This window comes from Poecilia latipinna, unplaced genomic scaffold (assembly GCF_001443285.1).
Source record: "Poecilia latipinna isolate Pla-1442-1.1 unplaced genomic scaffold, P_latipinna-1.0 Scaffold237, whole genome shotgun sequence".
In the NCBI taxonomy this organism is placed as follows: Eukaryota; Metazoa; Chordata; class Actinopteri; order Cyprinodontiformes; family Poeciliidae; genus Poecilia; species Poecilia latipinna.
Genome location: NW_015112853.1, coordinates 1,297,804 through 1,316,817, shown reverse-complemented (window position 1 = coordinate 1,316,817; position 19,014 = coordinate 1,297,804). Strand labels below are relative to the sequence as shown.

At 39.0% G+C, this 19,014-nt stretch overlaps 1 protein-coding gene across 3 annotated transcripts in view; it reads left to right on the top strand.

The window, feature by feature from the left end:
* The window catches only part of zcchc7 (zinc finger, CCHC domain containing 7), a 59,089-nt gene that overhangs the window by 3,102 nt on the left and 36,973 nt on the right, over nt 1-19,014 (top strand). Inside the window, exons 2-3 of one of the 3 annotated variants that reach the window (XM_015032385.1) lie at nt 2,218-2,812; nt 4,193-4,403. In XM_015032385.1, the coding sequence (XP_014887871.1) occupies nt 2,309-2,812; nt 4,193-4,403 (715 nt within the window). In that variant the 5' untranslated portion in view covers nt 2,218-2,308. Of the gene's footprint in view, nt 1-2,217; nt 2,825-4,192; nt 4,404-19,014 lie in introns of all 3 variants that reach the window. The other 2 variants (XM_015032383.1, XM_015032384.1) reach the window with 2 other exon arrangements.

The following is a 19,014-nucleotide window of genomic DNA, read 5'->3' as shown; positions in this document are numbered from 1 at the left end:
TAATTAGGCAGATTGAGTAAAATCGCCACTTCTGATTCACCCTTACTGCTGTAAAGCTTTTGAGTACACTACAATTGTCTGAAAAACACCGTTGGTAGTTTGTAACTTTCCGGTCCCTGTGCGCTGCTGAACTTTGAACACATAACTGTCGCCCCTTACCAGGCGGTAAGACTCTTCTTTCTGACCCTCTAATCCCTGGTGGCCGGCTTGTGACCATGTACCGTGGCGTTTATGCAGTGTGCGCGGCCTGGGGGCCAATCATCTCCAGCCATCATGGCACAGACACGCAGGACTGGAGAAAGCAATGGGCCGGTGCTCTTTCCATGTCCACTCTGTGTATGTGTGACGGTGTTGTAGTGTGGGTGTGTGAGAGAGAGAGCTACAGAGATTTTAAAAAATTAACAGCACAGTGTTTTACAGAATGTATTGAGAAGAAGATTTACCAGTTTCTGACACAGTCATTCAGAACCAGGTGAGGATTTTACCTTCGTTGAGTCTGAAATCAGCACCAGCCTGACGATGGTTTTGGACCCATTACTGCTTTCTGTTAGAACAGATATGATGAGGAAAACTACAAGTTAAAGTCTTAGTGCAGCTAATCCACCCTGTCTCAGCCTTACTAACAAGGTCTTCTGGTTTCAGAACCAGAAGTTAGTGTCCTCTAATTGATGTTAGCAGTCCCTCTCTGCTGAGGATGGATCCTTAGGAGGAGATAAACTTCTAATAATGTTGCTGATGCGACGAAGGTTGTAGAAGTCACCAGATGTTTCTTATGCCCCCGACTCACAAAGTGTGGTTGTCAAAGGCCAGCATTGGCTGATCTGTATAAAGGCGAGCCAACTTTTCTGGTCAAAGGACATATGGCGTAAAGATTTATGAACTCCATATGTCAGAAAAGAAGGGCAGGGCTGCACAGTGGCGCAGTTGGTAGCACTGTTGCCTTGCAGCAAGAAGATCCTGGGTTCGATTCCCGGCCCCGGTCTTTCTGCATGGAGTTTGCATGTTCTCCCTGTGCTTGCGTGGGTTTTCTCCAGGTACTCCGGCTTCCTCCCACAGTCCAAAAACATGACTGTCAGGTTAATTGGTTTCTCTAAATTCTCCTTAGTGTATGTGCATAGTTATGTAACAAATTTTGGTGGACAATAAATTGTCCTGGAAGTTATTGCGATAAATAATAAATGTTCTATTTGAGACCATTTTCAAATAATATCCTGTTAATGGCACAGTAATGCATTATCAGACATTAATAAACTTAAATTTCTAACAAACATTTAACACTGGAATTGAAAGACATTTTAAATATCCAAATTAAGAAAAGAACAACAAATAAAACGGATTCTGTAAACAAAATTGCCCTTCAAAAAAGGAGATAGTTGAGACCAAAGAACCAGATTGAAGTCTTTTGTCATCTAGTCTCTGGCAGGAAGAGAGAGAGATGGGAGAAAAATAATCATGCAAATGGAAATTATTGAGCTGGTTTTAATTCATCCATCAACCCATCCATTATCTAACACGCTTATCCTTGTGGGGTCAACGAGAGAGAGGCGAGGGACTTTCTGGATAGCCCAGTCTATTGCAAGTCAACACACAGATGCACACACACATACGCACACACACACTTAGGGATAATTTAGAGAGACCAATTAACCTAATCGTGATGTTTTTGGACTGTGGGAGGGAGAACATGCAAACTCCATGCAGAAAGACCCCAGGCTGGGATTGTGCTACCAGTTGTGCCATTGTGAAACCCTGGTTTTAATTTATTTTTTTTATTTATTTTAATTTATCGGCTGTGCGGCTAATATGCTATGTAGCCAATATAACACCATTGACTATATTTTTTGTAACCTTGCAGCTCTTGTAATATCATCTGTATTTATGATTTATACTTGGTCAGAGCTCAGTTGGTGGGAGCTCTTCTTCATGGGTTTATGACGGAAATGTTTTTGAAAGAGGTTGGAGTTGCTGGGAAGACGGATGCAGCTACATTCAGGGTAAACCTGGAAGGAAGCAGCAAGACTTGAGATTCACATTCCAACAACTATAAACATATCACCAGAGCTGCAGTGGGATGGTGTAGATCATACGTTAGGACAACAGGAATCTGAAGACATTTTAATGATATTAATTGTCTCTGATTCATTTGAAGCAATAGGAGTATTGTGATTGTCATGCTGTTACTAATATCTACATTTTCTTCGGTTCTTCTTTTCACAGCAGCTTCGGCCTCTGACTCCCCAGGTGTGACTGCTCTCCTTCGGCTGTGCTGCATTCATGTGCGTGTCTATTTTGACTGGCCTTTGGGGTAATGTACAGTGCCTATCAGGACCGTGAGGAGTTGGAGGACAACCTCTATCAAGAGGATGGCGACTCGGACGAGTCAGAGGCCAACAGTGAGCTGGAGTTCCACCTCTACAGCCAGCTCCACTACTCCTCAAATGCTGGTGAGCTGGACGAGCCGGAGCCTGGAGCAGAGGAAGAGAACAACAGGCAGGAAAGCCAGCAAGGTGGTGCGCTTGAAAAAGCTGCAGACAAAGACCCAGAACTGAGAAGTACAAAACAGAGCAACCCCACATCGTCTGCTGATGACCATTTAAAGACAAAGAAGGATGCAAAGAAGAAAAAAAGCAAAATTGAGCCAAAAATTTCAAAGTTGTCGTCGTCACGCTTTGAGGAGGTTATTGTGATTGACTCCAGCCCGGACGTAATCTCCATCTCTGACAATGACAGCGATGATGAGGACGATGCAAGTGTTTGTGCTCTGAAGGCTAAAGGTTCACTGACGCTGCATACCTCCACTCCTGCACAGCCGGTAGAGGAAATGGTGAGATACAGTCCAACATGCATTCATACATTACATTTAAGAGTAGAAGGGCATATTTCATTATTTTTTGAGGTTTTCCTTTTCAATTGTGTTCAGTAGCTCAAGTGAAATGTGTTTTAAAATGCAGTAAAACAACAACTACCATGTCTAACATGAACATGTTGTTCATGTTAGGCCCACATCCCAAGTTTTTAATGGCAGCCTGAACTGTCATGTTGGATCTTATCCGAGTTTTACCTCATTGATGTGTGCAGATTTAGTGCGTCATAAATCTGCACTAGGAAATGTCAGACATGGTAAATTCGGATGTAAACAATGTCTGATCAAGCAGTGCTGAAAATTAGCTTCCAGGTGGACAAACTTTCTCCTATTGCCCGTTTCGAAGAGCAGCAAAAGGGGCGTTCGACTGCAAAGCAGGAATGTTTGTACACTGTGGACCTGTATTAGAAACACTTCACAATCAGACAAAAATTGTTGCATTGGCTGATAATTAATAAAATCTGGAAGACGTGTTCTCCCAGCTTCATTTGTTACTTTAAATGAAGGATTTACTCTCAAATGGGTGTAAACAGACACTTAAATGTATTAATCAATTGCGTAATACAATTACACTTAAATTAAAACATGAGCTGTAAACAGTTTAAACTGATATTAGTAAAGTCAGGTATTGAAAAATTCAACCAACTCATCATAGTTTTGACTTTACCTCCATTAAACTTCATTGAAACAGTCCTGGCAAATGAAAAAAAGTATCGTCCCCCCCCACTGGGGCTTTTTCTGAGGTAAATAACGACCTTTGGTTGTTATTTACTGACCATGGGTGAAAACATTAATACACCAAAAGAAATGTCCCTGTGTATCAAATATTTACATCCTGTTGAAACAGGAAGTCATGAATTTGTAATTCAAGCTTTGTAGATATTCTGACCAGCTTAAAATGTTAAATATAAATTACACTCTTGGCTCTAGCTAGTTTGTTAATATAATTTATTAAATGAGAGTTTTCTTTCCTCACTGAATAAATGTAGATTATACTCTTTTGTTTAAGCAGTTTTAGAATAAAATTACTCTACTGCAATAAAAGAAATTATTTTAAGGCTTTTTTTTTTTTTTACACATCCAGGGGCAACAATAAATGTGTAGGAGGCCGTAGAAAGGAACCTGCAACTTTAATTAAATAATAAAAAAAAAAAAAAAAAACATCAAGGAATTTGCCCAGGAGTTAAAACTGATTTTTTTTTTATGTAATCCATTTCCACTAACATTGAACATAACTGTGGAGAATTGACATTTTCTATTAAATGTCTGATTGCAGATTAATGTCTAATGCCCTGATTCCATTTATTTGTCATTTTTCTGTTTATTTAGAAATCCCAGAAAAGAAAAGGGAGTCTCTTTGTTCCGGTGGCTGTTCTGTCCAGCAGCTCCGAATCCTCTGAATCCGCGTCTGAATCAGAACCGTTGGATTCGTCTGATGTGGACGATCTGGAGAACTGGATGATCCTGGGTCAGGGGAGGCAGGACGGAGACCAGTCCATCTCACTCAACGTGGAAGGAGTGTCTTACAGCAGCAGCACAGGTGGGCCTTTTTTTTTTTTTGTATCATCTACTGTCTAAAGTGGGTTTCTTGATCAAAGTTTGGACATTTTGATCCGTTTCTGTGCACCGGAATATGTTTGACCAGGGAAATGAAACCACTGAGTAATTTTGTATAGCTCAAATAATCCAGAATTACCTCGTCTACCTGCTGCACGTTGATAAGGAGCGGGCACAGCAGAAACCCTGTCTGCGAACAATCTGTGTGAATGCATGTTTGTATGTGCACCATCTGTGTCGGCATGTTTACAAACTTGTAAGCTCTTAGCATTCCTGGCACCGACTGCGCCGTCGCTCGCCTCTCCGATGCATCTTTAAGTATGCCTGTGCGCGTCTGGTGTTAATATGTGTCTGTGTGTGTGTGTGAGAATTTTTGTGTTTATAAGATATTCCTGCTTTAATCAGCATGCATCTGTACATCCACGTGGATACCAACAGTCATAACGCTAATGCCAAAAACAAACAAACGGAAAAACACACCGCAGGAAAAGGAGCGGAGGGAGGAGAGGTGGGAGTAATCAGAAACTGAATAAAAATGTTCCCCTGCAAATCTCCTCAGATCTACACATTATCTTAACCTGCAGCCTCAGCAGCCTCTCCAGCTCTTCCTCTGCGCCCTCCTCATCCTCCCCCCCTCTCCTCCTCCTCCTACCTAACGCTCTCCCATCTCATTCTTTTATCCTATTTTCTCACTATTGTGCTCCTGCTCTCCCTTTTCTCTGTGTCTCCCTCACCATTTCGTCCTCATTTGAATTTCCCTGGGCTGATGTTTCTGCAAGAGTGCTCACTGCCTCCTCGACACACAACTGGGCTGAAGGAGGGGGTCTGGAGCTGGTGGGAAGGCTGCAGGTTTTGGCCTGGATTTTGGAAGGAAAGGAGGATTTTAGGTCTCTGTCTTTCTGCCTCTCGTCTGGCTTCTCTCTGTGATCTTTGGAGCTTGACCTCATGTCTGCACATTGGGGGTCATGGGTGTGGTGTGGAAGGAGACTTAAAGTGAGTGGATGGGGGAGGGCTTTGTCAAAAAAAAAAAAACGAAATAAAGGGAAGGAAATTAAGGGACGAGCCTCAGTAGTCCTGAACTGTGCCCCCAATTCTTCACTGCTGACTAATTCAAAGTCGGTCTGGGGTATATTGTGTCTTCGGCCTTAAAAAAAAAGTGTGTTTTCTTATTGTTAACAGTGATTTTACTTCGGCAAAGATTTTGATGATATTTGTGTTCTCGGAAGCTGCAGTCTTTCATAGCCATAATCACGCTCACTCTTGTTTACTTCCAGCCAGTCGTGCTGTAGTAAATACTCTCTGATGTCCAAAGTGTGCAGTGATCCTTTTAAAGAAGATTATTAGTTATGTTTATGAAACGATACAGTACTAGTAACTTCAATATTTGCTAAAACCTGCTTGGCCTTTTTTTCACTGTCCACAGTAGAAATTATTTTCTTTCAATGAATTTCACAGTTTTTCACCTGATGCCCGTCATTTTTTCTTCTGATGGTTAAATATCTTTGGGACTTACGTGGATTGACTTAGTTATATGTTTCTGGATGTTCATTGGATCTGCTGGTCTTGCAAAAGGCCTGGAAATTATATGTGTGAATTGGCACTACAGAAACTGAAAACAAAATATGAAATCATCAGGCTTGGTCAAAAATACGACAGAGATGATTACAGTTGGCCATTTTGACTCACCAAGGACCAAAAGGAGTATCGAATGACCCTATTTTTGTGCCTAGATTATATTTGTCTTAGTTTTTGTAACCAGAAATATTTACAAACAAACACATTTTTATTTATTGGAAGCAGAATAAAAGTGTAGAATCCATCTTTCAGTCAGCTGATCGGCAGTGGAAGGGGCACGACAGAACCACCTGTTTTTTTTTGGTTTTTTTTATTGCCGTTTGAGTTAAAAATGTCATTTTTGATGACAGCCTTCTTTTTTTTTTTTTTTTTTTTTTTACATTTTCTATGATTATAACGTTGATTAAAATAACTGCTCAGTCTTTTGGTGCTAATAAACCACTGGGGAAGAAACACTTCAGATCAATTCATCTGTAATTTATAAAACACGAGTCAAAAAAAGTGTCTTCTCAGACTCTTTACAGGACAAACTGGTCCAATTCATATCCAGATATATTATGGAATCAAATTAGGTTCACATTCAGTTCAAAACAGTCATTTCATTCCAATACAATCCAGTCATTTAATCAGTTTCTGATCCATTTACATACATCCCCATTTACTCCAGTACAGTGGAGATCATGACTGGGAAAAATGGAAATATTTCTACTAATCTCTTTAGACAGATTATTGTGTAGATTCAATAATCATATATGATAACGGCTTTAAATCCATCTTAAACCAGACATGTGGTTCTTGAATAAGAATTAAAACTGCTACACTTTTGTAGTTGTTGCAAATGAAATAAAGGCACCAAAGTTAACAAGCTATCTTCTAAAGAATCTTCAATTGGTTGAGGATAATCCTGTCCCAAAGTGTAAAACCCAAGAATAATAGATTTTTCAAATAGAACAGATTAAATTTATTATCCCTGCAGTACAATGGGGCTATACCACACTCTAACTGTAAGATACTTTTAGCTTTGGGTTACTTCATAAAGATGGCAACAGCGGCTACGTTTTCAAGGAGGTCCAATGTTTATTTTAAATTCAAATGTCCTGAATGCCAAAGCCTGTAAAACATATTTAGGGATTTGAGCTTAGCAAAATATAAATGTATGACAGTCTGAAATATTTTATGACAAAACATTTTACATGTTAAAACATGTCTTTAATTTAGTGAAAGACCAATTAATGAGAATTATCGGCAAACCCTTTAGCGTACCGTAGCAGGCATGGTCATGTGTTGCCTTGTTTCTGCCACACTGGTGATTCATACAAACTGGGGGAAAATCATTATGAATTAGTGAGATTACATCTAAACTCTAAATAATGAACCCCAAACATGATTGATTATTGTTTTTTTCCCCACAATTGATTCTAAACTGTCCTGTTCTACAGTTATTATTAAATTTGCGTCATATAATTTCTGTTGTCAAGTTGCCTATTTAAGGCACTCAGCGATAGATTTATAGAGGAAAATATGGGGTTAAATTTTAATAATTCATGTTGTCAAATTTGTTGCTATTGTAATAAATAACACTACATGTTGTGACTGAAACGATTGGATTTTGTCCTGTTTCAGAACAGGATTTTGAAGTTGCTAGGTTCTTCTTTTGAGGATTTCTTTGTCCAAAAATAAATAATTTTAGAGGACAAGAGACAGTTTTCCTTCTCTGATACGGCTTGTTTGATTTACAGTGTGACTGTATGGCTTTGCACCCATGATTATTTTTTATGCCATGCTGAGAGTTGACTTTTGCTTACATGTATTGGTGACAGGTTCGCACAACAGTGACTAATGGTGTTTGTACGCCTAAAGCCCATCTCAGCGCTACCATCAAATTGCATTCACTACACTTAGTCTCCCACTCTCGCCTGCAGAGATTGAATCCGTTCATCCTCTTCCTCGTTCTCTCTCTCTCTCTGTCTCCTACATGGTGACACTTAAGATACTTTTACAGTCAAACCCTTTATTCCTTCAAGCCAGTTCTGTTTGTGTCAAAAGCCTTGACATACATGCACTCATGACTCGTGTGATTATCTGTCAGCGGGGTAGCTGTTGGTAGGTGGTGCTGTGAAAACATGGTTGATTAAAAATGAAAAAAAAAAAAAAAAATCCAGTGAAAGGGGCCGAGTTAGGGCCGTCTGACTGTCCAGCAGCAACCGGACGGAACAAAAAAATGGGGAACAGGGTTTCCCGAAATCCAGTTCAGTGCCTCTCCCGCCCGAAAAAGGTGTGCGCTTATGTCCCCGTGAAAGAATCCGGGGTGTAGGCGGGCTGTGCTGCAGCTCAGCTTGAATCATAAGTGGTTAAACTTCACTCAGTGGTCACACTTTTTTTTTTCCTCCCACAGTTTTTTTTTGCTTTTTTTTGTCCACTCTGTCTTGGTCATTGCACACCAAACTTTGTTTGAGGCTTAGAGAATCGGCTGTGGCTCACTATCAGGGTGGCCGATCTCATCAGACTGCTCCTGAACATGTGTGTGTGTGTGTGTGTGTGTGTGTGTGTGTGTGTGTAAGTGCTGCGAAGAGAGTCTAGCTGAACTTGGAGAGGATTGTTTGTAACAGAAGGAAAAAGGTAAGTTCTCTCTGCTCTCCTCTTCTGTTCTTTCTTCTTTTTCTACTTTATTCTATAATTTTCTCCTATTTTCTTTCTTCTTGTCTTCTCTTCTTCCTTCTCTCTCCTTTTCTCTTCTTCCCATTGTGGTATATATAAATGATAGCACTGATTGCTGCAGCTGTGGGCCTGTGTGAGTCTGAGACCCCTGCTGGATGTGTCCATGCTGAGGTCACATGCCAGTATAGAGAATGTGAATATGGATTTAGCTGGCTCCTCTCTGTGTTTATGGCTCTGATTGTGCATATATATGTGTGTGTGCGAGAGAGAGAGCGTGTTTATGCACAGGGCACCGGGATTGTAAAATGCGATTACAGTGGCATGCTGGGTACTGTGCTCGGTGTCAGTGTGGCTGAGTGTGCGTTTGTGTTGTGTGGGTGCGTGGGTGGGCGGGCAGAGGCTGCAGAAGGGAGACATGGATAGGATCAGCTCTTATCTAGGCTGCCCAGTGCCACACGAGGTGTAACGCCACACCCACAGCACCACACAGTGTGTTTGAACAGGCACACACACACGCACACACACACACACGCACGCACGCACGCACGCACGCACGCACGCACGCACGCACGCATGCATACTCTGTTGAAATTGCTGTGCCATAGTTTGACTTGTGTTATCCAGTTTTTACAGAAGAAATGCAAATCCGACGAGATTACTGTGAACATCTAATTTTAGAGCTAAAATAAATTGTAAAGATTTAATTGAAAGTGTGATGCTTTCAGATTTTAATTTAAAAATCTTAAGTTTTTGGTTGAACAATCATGACGTGCAATGGCAGCAGGAATTTAGTGATTTTTAATGAATTTCTATAGAAATGTCGGCTAAGCTGCTCTACTTGCTGTATTTTTCTTCCAATATGTAACTCAAAATCGGACAATAATTTATTTTAAAAAATTTGTGACGTCTCGGTGGATCATTTTAGATTTTATTTGTGTTCAGATTTATTGTCAATTTTATTTTGCACGTTATGTTAAGTTCAGTTCAGTTCTGGACATTTCTTGATTTTTCAGAAATTATCTAAAAAGCAATGGACAAGGATAACTGTAGAAATCCCTTATTGATTGAACGGAAAAAATATGTTCCAGACAAACATAAGTAAACTGATGCACAAATAAACAGAAAGTGCACTATCACTTGTTCTTATCATGTGGCTTAGTTTTATTTTTAATTTATTTGAAGGTGATTTGAGAACAGAAAAGCTAAAGTAAAGCCACATATTTGTTCTGTGAGACAGTTTGGCTCCAGGTGCTTCAGTGTCTCCAACAGGCCTGCGATTCTAGATGTGCAAACCGATGTGCAGCTTTGTTCGTTGTTCCTCTCCGTTTGTGGCTGATGGTTCTGTTTGTATCTACTGACTTGATGTGACTCCTTACAAAGCCACAGGTCTGGATTCAGAGCTGTGCTTTCTGATGCAGTGAAACGACACTTTGTTGTGTTTTTCTGTTTCAGATTTGTAATGTGCCGGTAACATTTCAAGTGGTTTGTGTGAAGCTGCAAGCCACAGCAGTTGAAACTTGACTGATTTTCAACTTGACTGGATTTGATGACATTTATTTCGAGGATTTGAATAATTATAAATATTTATTATGGACAAGGAATTGTTTATTAAAAGTACAGGGGGCGAAATTGTAATTTTCTAAGCAGAGTTATCCTTAAATTATTGCAACTTTAAACTGTTGCGGATGTTTTGGCTGCAGCTGCGTCTGACCCACTGCACAACGTCTCGGGTGTCTCATGCTGATATACGAATAGTTTATTTATACCACATTTATCTACATCTGGATGGGACAAGTCATCCTGTCTGAAAGTAATTTCTGTCAAAATAATCTATGAAAATTTCTCAATTTATTTTTTTCTTGGAAACTTTGACTAAAAAACACCCACGGACATCTGTGGTTGTGGCTGCAGGTGCTCATTTGTTTTAACTCGGCTGTTTTTGTTCTTCAGCGTGAGTAAGGGCTCGCATTTAAATATAATCTAGCAGAAAATACTTACCGCACACACACATGCATGCGATCAACATCAGTTTTTAAAGCACTAATGCTCAGTGGATGGATGTCATTGATTTTTAATATAAGTCAGATGCAAGTTTGTTTTTTATGCTTTGTTATTTTTTAAATATAAAATGAAATAAAAAATGTTAAATATATCACTTTTTCCCCCCCTCTATGCTTTTAGATTTAATTTTTTTGTGTTGCTGAGATAAGAGGATATTTTTCTAGTGAAACTAAAGGTTGGTTGTGCTGTGTGTGTTGGAGTGTGAAGGTGTGTGCATCTTAAGACAAAACTGTGGATACGTGTGTGAGCCGGTGTGAGCCTCACCACGCCTGAGGTGAGCCCAATAACCGTGGCCTGGCCCAGAGGAACGCCGTTTCACTGTCTTTAGCTCTGAACAGAGCGGGAACACCGTTCCAAATGAAATATGGGCTGACTTTTTCTGTTTTCTTTTTTTTTTTTTTTTTCCTTTTTTTTCTTGTAATATTTTGCTGTTGTATTTTTTTGTTTTAAATGTCAAATTCAAAGTCAAAAGTGTCAGAATCCGTAACAGGCCCTTTCACATCTACAGCAGATGACGGCGTGTTTCTTAGTCGCTGTAGCCTGGAGGTAGGTGTAATAAAGGGAGGTCCACTGGGCCTTTACTGTAGTTAAACGTGTCTGTGTGCGATGAGGTGGCTGGTGGGAAGAAAAGGAAATCCCTGTCTTTTTCTTGAACCTTTATTTAAGCAGAATATCCCACGAGGATAACATTTGTAGAGTTTATTTTTACTCCTCTGAACGAAAACCTGCTCCAGACGTTGTGCCCTCGAGCTACAGGATAAAAGAGGCTAAAACACACATAAAAGCATCACATGATTAAATCTAACTTCTCAACCTCAACAACCCCTCGTTTATATGAATGCGTCTCATGTTTATGTGCTTGTCTTTGACTTGAAGATGTCCCTGCTTCTTTTCGCTCCCTGGTGGATTTTCCTAACCAGTCGTTTCCTTTGGTCTGAGAGAGGGAAGGGAGAGCAGGGAGAGGGGAAGAGAGGAAGAGAGGGTGGGGGACAAAATGTCAATTACAATTACCAATAATAATCATTATAATTAAGCAGTCACTTAATAGGAAATCAAATTATAGTGGGGGTAACAGTAGGACAGAGGATGGTCCCTTGGGACTGTATTAATTTCTGTTCTTTTCTTTGACTGCAGAACTTTGCCTTTATTGTCTTTCTTTGATTTTTTTTTTCTTTTCTTTTCTTTTTTGGGCTGGGAGGGGTTGTCGAGAGGGCTTTATTAACTGGTAGCCTAGGGTGGTGGTATTTTGGGGGGTTGGGGAGAGGGGGTTGTGTATTAATATTAATAAGTTTTTGGGATGAGAAGCAGGAGGAAGAGGTGTGAGCGGAGGAGGGGTGACGGGGGGGCCAAGGCAGTAATAGATCCACAAAATCTCCCCTGCTCTCTGCCCGTCCTTCCACTCCTCCTCCAGTCTCTCACTTTTCTGCTCTCGTCTTCCTCTGGCGGTGCCGTCGCAGGCATAAAGGAGACCAGTTCAACAGTCAACAGGATAAGAGGGAGAACGTCTAGCTCACAAACATGCTAGGGGTTCGTCTTTGCCTCGGTATGCAAAGGGTGGCCTAATAATAGCTGGCCAGTGTTTTTCACTAAGTCCCAGCGGACGGCTGTTCGTGCGTGCGTGTGTGTGAGTGGATGTGAGAGAGATTCTTGGCACACATTTACACAAGTGTAGCAGTTGTTTCTCTCCAGAGACTCTCGCCGGTGTGTATGTGGCCATTCCAGGCTTCTCCCTGCGTCTCTTAATTAAGGCACTCGTCAGACAGAGACCAGCTGGGCCAGGTCTGGCCTCACTGGCACTTACTATAATTTTAGGCAGTCTTGTACTTGCCTCATCTTCTTATGCTTACTTTCTATTCACCTGTTCTTTCCTTTTGGGGATTTGTTTGGCCTTTGTTTGTCTTATCGATTGAATTTGGGGTGTTTTAGCCTGTTATATGGCGTCTTGTAGATGTCTATTGGTGCTGGTGTCTATACTGAGAGGTTTTCAACTCATGTATTTTTAGCTATTAGGTTTTCTATTAGGATCTGGTAGATTATTAGGTAACATTTCTAATTAATTGCATGCAGGTGTTTAGCAACCTCTTAAACTATAAAACGGTTATTTTAAGATATTTCTACATTTTATTCAGTAAAGTTTTACCATATTAAAAGGTTTTAAATCGAGGTTTAAAGTCTTGGATCTGAATATTTGACCTTTCTTTGATTCATTAATACATTCATCTCATCTCTTGCTTCCATCGCTGAACATCATCCATTGACCAGAACCAGGCTCTGGTTTTATTGCTGCTGCTTTGCCAGGCTGGGAGTGTCGGAATCTGTTCTATTAGCATTTTGTGGCCTATAAAGTACACTGCTCAAAAAAATAAAGGGAACACTCAAATAACACATCCTAGATCTGATTGAATGAAATATTCTCATTGAATACTTTGTTCTGTACAAAGTTGAATGTGCTGACAACAAAATCACACAAAAATCATCAATGGAAATCAAATTTATTAACCAATGGAGGCCTGGATTTGGAGCCACACACAAAATTAAAGTGAAATGTTCCCTTTATTTTTTTGAGCAGTATATTTTCGTCCAAAAGCTTCTGTTCCGTTTTTGTCTGTATGTTTTGTCTTTTGACAGAGGTTTAACGTCTAATTCTGAATACCATTTTCTAGGGTAAGCACAAATAATTTAGAAGCTGTTTAATGGAAAAGGTTTCTATTTTTATTTTTTTACAGAATGATGCAAAATGTCTGCAGCTGATTCATGCTGCTAAGGAGTGAGTGTGAGACTTTCAGCTGATAACAGGAAGGCAGGGCATATATGAGTAAACTTAGCTCTGTTATGTCTTTTTGAGCTTTCTGTCAAAGTACATGGTGGATTTGGAAATCTGTGTTAAGTTAAAGACCTGCATTCTCAGAGGGACTGTCCCGATGTTTCGGTAGCGCTAGTTGTGTCTGACATTATAAGGTGCTAAAAACAGTTTAAAATGCAAACCCTGTAATTACTTTGTCTTTGTTTTAAAATGTTAAAATCCAGTTTTGCATCGACTTCTCCCTGTTGGGATGGTTCCTCTGCTTCCATTGTAAATATCTGATGCATGCTCAGGGTTCAAATGCAAGGAAAAAATATTTAGTTTGCTGTTTTTTGTGTCTGTATCTGTATTAGTAGACCAAACTGAATATCAGCCCTTAAAATGCTCTTCTTCTACTTCCTATACAAGTTGAGGAAGAACAATAATATCATAATCATTGTATCCTTGTAAAAACTACATATACTTTATATTTTATTATATATTTGTGATCATTTACACACAGTATACTAGTAAATCTAATATGTGGCATAAAGATGTTTTTTTTTTTCAAAATCTCTTTCTCTTTCTTACTGTTTATTCAATGTCACATGCTGTTCTTATTTTTTTCTTTAATTATGTAAAGCACCTTAAAATGCCTTGCTGCTGAAATGTGTTATACAAATAGAATCTGATTGATTGCTTGATTGATTGTTTGATGTAATGGGAAAACCTTCAGACGTACACAATGTTCAGATGTAGATTAAATAGGCCTGACTAAGTATGACAAAATTGAATTGGCTATACTTTGAACCAATGTTATTAATTATGCTAAAAACATCAAACTATGTCAAGCTAGACATTTCTGTGTCTTTGTTAATTTTAGTCTTGTGACAATTGCTCATAAATAGAAAAAAGATATCAACAAATTATAATTATATGCACCAAACCACGTTATTCATTGTTGCAATAACATATTTCAACTTTAGATTGCTTTTGTATACTTTGTGCTGATTAACAGTGATATCAAAAGTAATTTATTAGAGCACTTAATGAGAAAATATTAACTGGTAAATTCCCACCTCTGGATTGGGTTTCACTGCCTTTTAGAAACATGGGGCTTGGAGTTGAGGAGAGACGAGTGATGAAAGGGGTTCAGCCGAATTCCTTTCTCCGTATCAGAAAGACGAACTCTCCTTGCAGATCTGTTTAACTGGTTTAACTCATGAATTCAGCCGAAGTCTTCGCTCATGCTTGCGATCCTGTGTGCGCGCACGCCTGTGCATTAGCACACCCTGGCCGCCCCTTTATCCGGGGGATTATGGTTAAATGAAATGCTGAGATTCTGGCGGCAGGTGCCTTGATAAAGCCAAAGTCAGCGTTGGGAAAGAAATTTAATTATTGGGGGATAAAATCAGAGCGAATGAGATAGTTACTGAGTCGTTGGGGAGTTTAGTCATTGATATTTCTGCACAGCCTTCCAGACAACACGCGGAGTTCATCGCACACTTAATGTGAGGCGGATTTTGTGTGTCTGCGTTGGAGCGTGTGCATGCACCGTGAGCCTTTCCAACTTTAAAAGATTTTAGTGAAAGCTCAAACTTCATTTGGCTTACGCATAGTCGTAACATACTGCTTTTTAAAAATAAGCTGCAAAAATAAAAAGCTGGATTGATGTAATCGCTTCTAAGATAATGATAGATGTATGTATTTACTACTGCTTTTTATAACCAGTTAACATGCTACCAGGTTTAAATTTATCATAAGACTCGTCTAGTTTCTCATCTAGCAATATTGATTAGATATTTTTGTGTATATATGCATATATTTTATCTTTTGTGATTTTTCTTGATTTAAAGCAGTTCAAGCAGTTTAGCCGGCAGATTATCTACAGTCAGATTAAAAAAAGGTGTTTTTAAGTTTCTGACAATATCAAACGTATAATATCAGCTCCATCTGGTCCTGAAGTGGCCTGAACAAGAGTCTAAAATCAAATAAATACAAAGTAATAATTCTCCTCTCGAATTGGAATACGCCACTCTTATTTTGGAAATCTTGCTTTTATTTTGAAGGCCACACCTTTTGTTTCCTATGTGAGCACCCTCATATACTTCCCCAGCAATATGTAATTGTAAACCAGCAGCAGAGACCGGAGAGGTGCAAGTTAGCCTAAAAACATCAATTCGTGCTAATAGAAAGACCTTTAGAGTTCTGAGGAAACCTTTGAATTACTTAGAAATATGAAAGTGGTTTGCTAAATCTGTTTAAAAAAAATACAGGGTTGTTAATGATTGGACTAATTATGCAGGAAAATAAGAGGCCATACCTGTTTGGCAATTGTTTCAGTAAAAATGGGTTATCAATGCTGCACATTTTATTTCTTAGATGTAATCGCTGGTGTTGCTAGAAGAAGTTAAAAATATTTAGTTTAACGTATGCAGCTCTGTAAAACAAGAAAACCATTGAAAAACTATCAGGTTTTCATATTTTACTATTTATAGTTATGTTTGAGTAAAGTGAGAAATTTTAATCTATAAACATTTCTTTCAAATTCCAAATGAGCCTGTTTTTGTCACCTTTTTTGTTGCCATAAAGGATAAATGTGTTTTTATTCATTTGTTTTAAAAAGAAAATGCTCTTTGAAATCCTCATATAACACAAAGAAAACACATTTGTATTCATCGTTTTAACAAAATGCAAAATCTGAGATGAGTTCAGAAATCACTTTTTGGTGGAATAGCCCTAATTTTTCGATCACATCAGTGATGCGTCTGCACATTGTTGTTGGGTTCAGGTTATTGCCTCATCAAAGCCCTGATGAGCAGAGCGATGTTTGATTTGAACTCAGAGACCGAGTTGCTCTCATAGATATATTTGTAAAAATGCTGAATTTGGAGCAAAATTTGCAGTGACCTTTTCTTGTTCAGAGCTGCGTATTTGGAATAATTTTGTTCATCCAACAAGCCGGGCCTCAACAACAGTCACAGTGGCTTATGTGACCCTGATCTCATGAAAACTGCATTTTAAGTCTTTTTTCCTTTTCTTTTTTATGATTTCACAGATTTTATTCATTAAAAAGCCACCACAATTTTAATATATTTCCCCCCTCAAGAAGTTAGTTTAAACAAAAGAAGAAAAAATAAACTATAAACATTGCATGTTAAAAACCCAAATTATGAAAACAAATCCTAGAAAAAATGGCAAGCTAGTAAATTAAAACTAAATTAGAACATAATTATTTAAATTTATATTTCTAAATTGCTGTGCTGAAGTCTCACTTTTGACTGAAATTATACTTTTTAGAGTTTTGTGAGATTTTAGGAGAGGGTATTTTTCTGGATTAGTATAAAAAAAATCAACCATTAAAAAAAAGAAAAAACTTTGCATTTTGCAGCGCAGTCTATAACAGAATCATAAAAAATAAATTTGTGTGATTGGGTTGTGCAACCTAAAATAGCACCGAGTGTTGTTTTCCGGTTTTGTAGGAATCTGTTAAAATCGCCCGAGAACAAACAGCCGTCCGTAATCTTACAGGACTAGTTCTGTGTAAACAGATTAGCGTTTGCGTCGTTGTGTGCGGGCGCGCAGGTGAGTGCGTTTCTGTCCTCTTTGAGTGCAGACTGATCAATACTAATTGGGTTGAGTGTCTCAGACCTGCTTCTTGCCTTTGAACCGCGGGCCTTTTGTAGGCTGACGCGGGGCCAGAAGAGAAAAGGGGACAAGAGGGAAAAGAAAAGGGGGAGACGGGGAGAAAATGGAGGATGTTTGCAAGTCGACGAGCATGACTGACTCCTTCAGCCAAAACTCCGGATATTTATTCAGCATTACTCACTAATCTTAAAAAAAAAAAAAAAAAAAAAAAAAAAAAAAAAATCTTTCTGCTTTTTTGTGTCCCCTCTTTCTATTTCAGTCATATTGGAGGGAAGAGGAGAGTCTATGTGTGTGTGTGTGTGTGAGAGTGTGTGTGTGTGTTTCTAAAAGAAGGAATGCCGTTAGTTGATCTTTTAAATTGGCTGTGATAGTACCCTTATAAGTCTTTATGATGTATTAACAGGCTTGTCTCCTCGCTCCCCCTTGTTTACAAACACAGACACTCCCAGAGTATCTCTCCAGCACCGTCCTTCTTTATTCCGTCTCTTTTATGACTTCCACAAAAGCAGCTTGTATTGAGCGAGGTTTGAAGCTCCTCTGGTATTAGCGGGAAGGCATTAGGCATAAACTCAAAGGTATATTAAAGCAACGGCCCTGTTGTTCATATAAACACACCAATTCAATTTGGCATGCCCCACGGGGAATGGGATTTCAGCAGCTTCCGAGAGCAGCAGCAGAAACAGGGGGAGGAGGGGGGAGAGAGGCAGCGGTGAGGTAAGACAAGTAGATGTGGCATGAAGGGATCTCGGAGAAGTGCAGAAGCAGGAAAGGGGAGAAAGGGAAACGAGGAGGAGGGAGAAAAGGGAGAGAGGTTAGGGCTGCAATGCAGAGATTAGCATACTGGAGGAACATTGTGGTTTATAATTTTTGTTGCATTGAATCTCATAATGTGGATGGTTGTGTTCATATAGCGCCTTGAAAAAGTATTAATATCCCTGGAACCTTTTTTAATTTTTGATAAAAGAAGGATGTTATTTGGATTTCATGTTAGACCTACATAATTATTAAGTGGATGGAAAATGACACGTTATAAAATAATTTTATAAAGAAAATAAATTATATAAAAAAACCAAACAAAAAAACCTTTTAGCTGGAAGGCGATCCTCTCTCCAGTACGCAGCCTCTTAACAAATTTTCCCTCAGAATTTTTTTCTCATTCCCACATCATGATGCTGCCAACCATTTTTCACTGTGTGCTTTTAGTGTGATGTGCCGTGTAAGTTTTCTGCTGCTGCTTAGCATTTTGGACAAAAACTCGTTCTTGGTCTAATCTAACCAAAGCCTCTTCTTTATTTGCCACTTACTGCACAAGGCTCTTCGCAAACTATTGATTGGTGAATTTGTTTGAATTTCTCAGTACACTCTTTCATAAATGCCAGAGTTGTAAATTGTAGTAGTAGACTTGTCAACATTGTATACAATTGTGCTTTGAATCTCTGCAGCTGCTTCAGAATTACTTGGAGAACTTTGTTGTTTCTTCTTATTTGGCCTTTAGGTGGGCAGGAATGTCTTGGTCGTTTGGGAGTTGTGTCAAATACTTTTCCCATTTTGAAAAAAAAAAGAACATGTTGCAAGGTATTCAAAGGAAATAGTTTTCTGCCTCTCTCCTCCTGTCTGGTGTGTCCTGAGAATAAATTACATCCAGGTGGACTCTATTAATGAATTAGGGGACTTTTGAAGGTACTGAATTTTATTTAGGAGGAAACAGGATTTTCAGAATTTTATTTGTAAAATAAATTGGATGTATCACTTTTTTTACTTAACATTTATGCGCCACTCTTTGTTCTACTTAAACCCCCCCCCCCCCCCCCCCCAAAAAAAAAAAAAAAAAAAAACACCTACTTTCTTTAAAAAAAATTTAAAAGTGGGG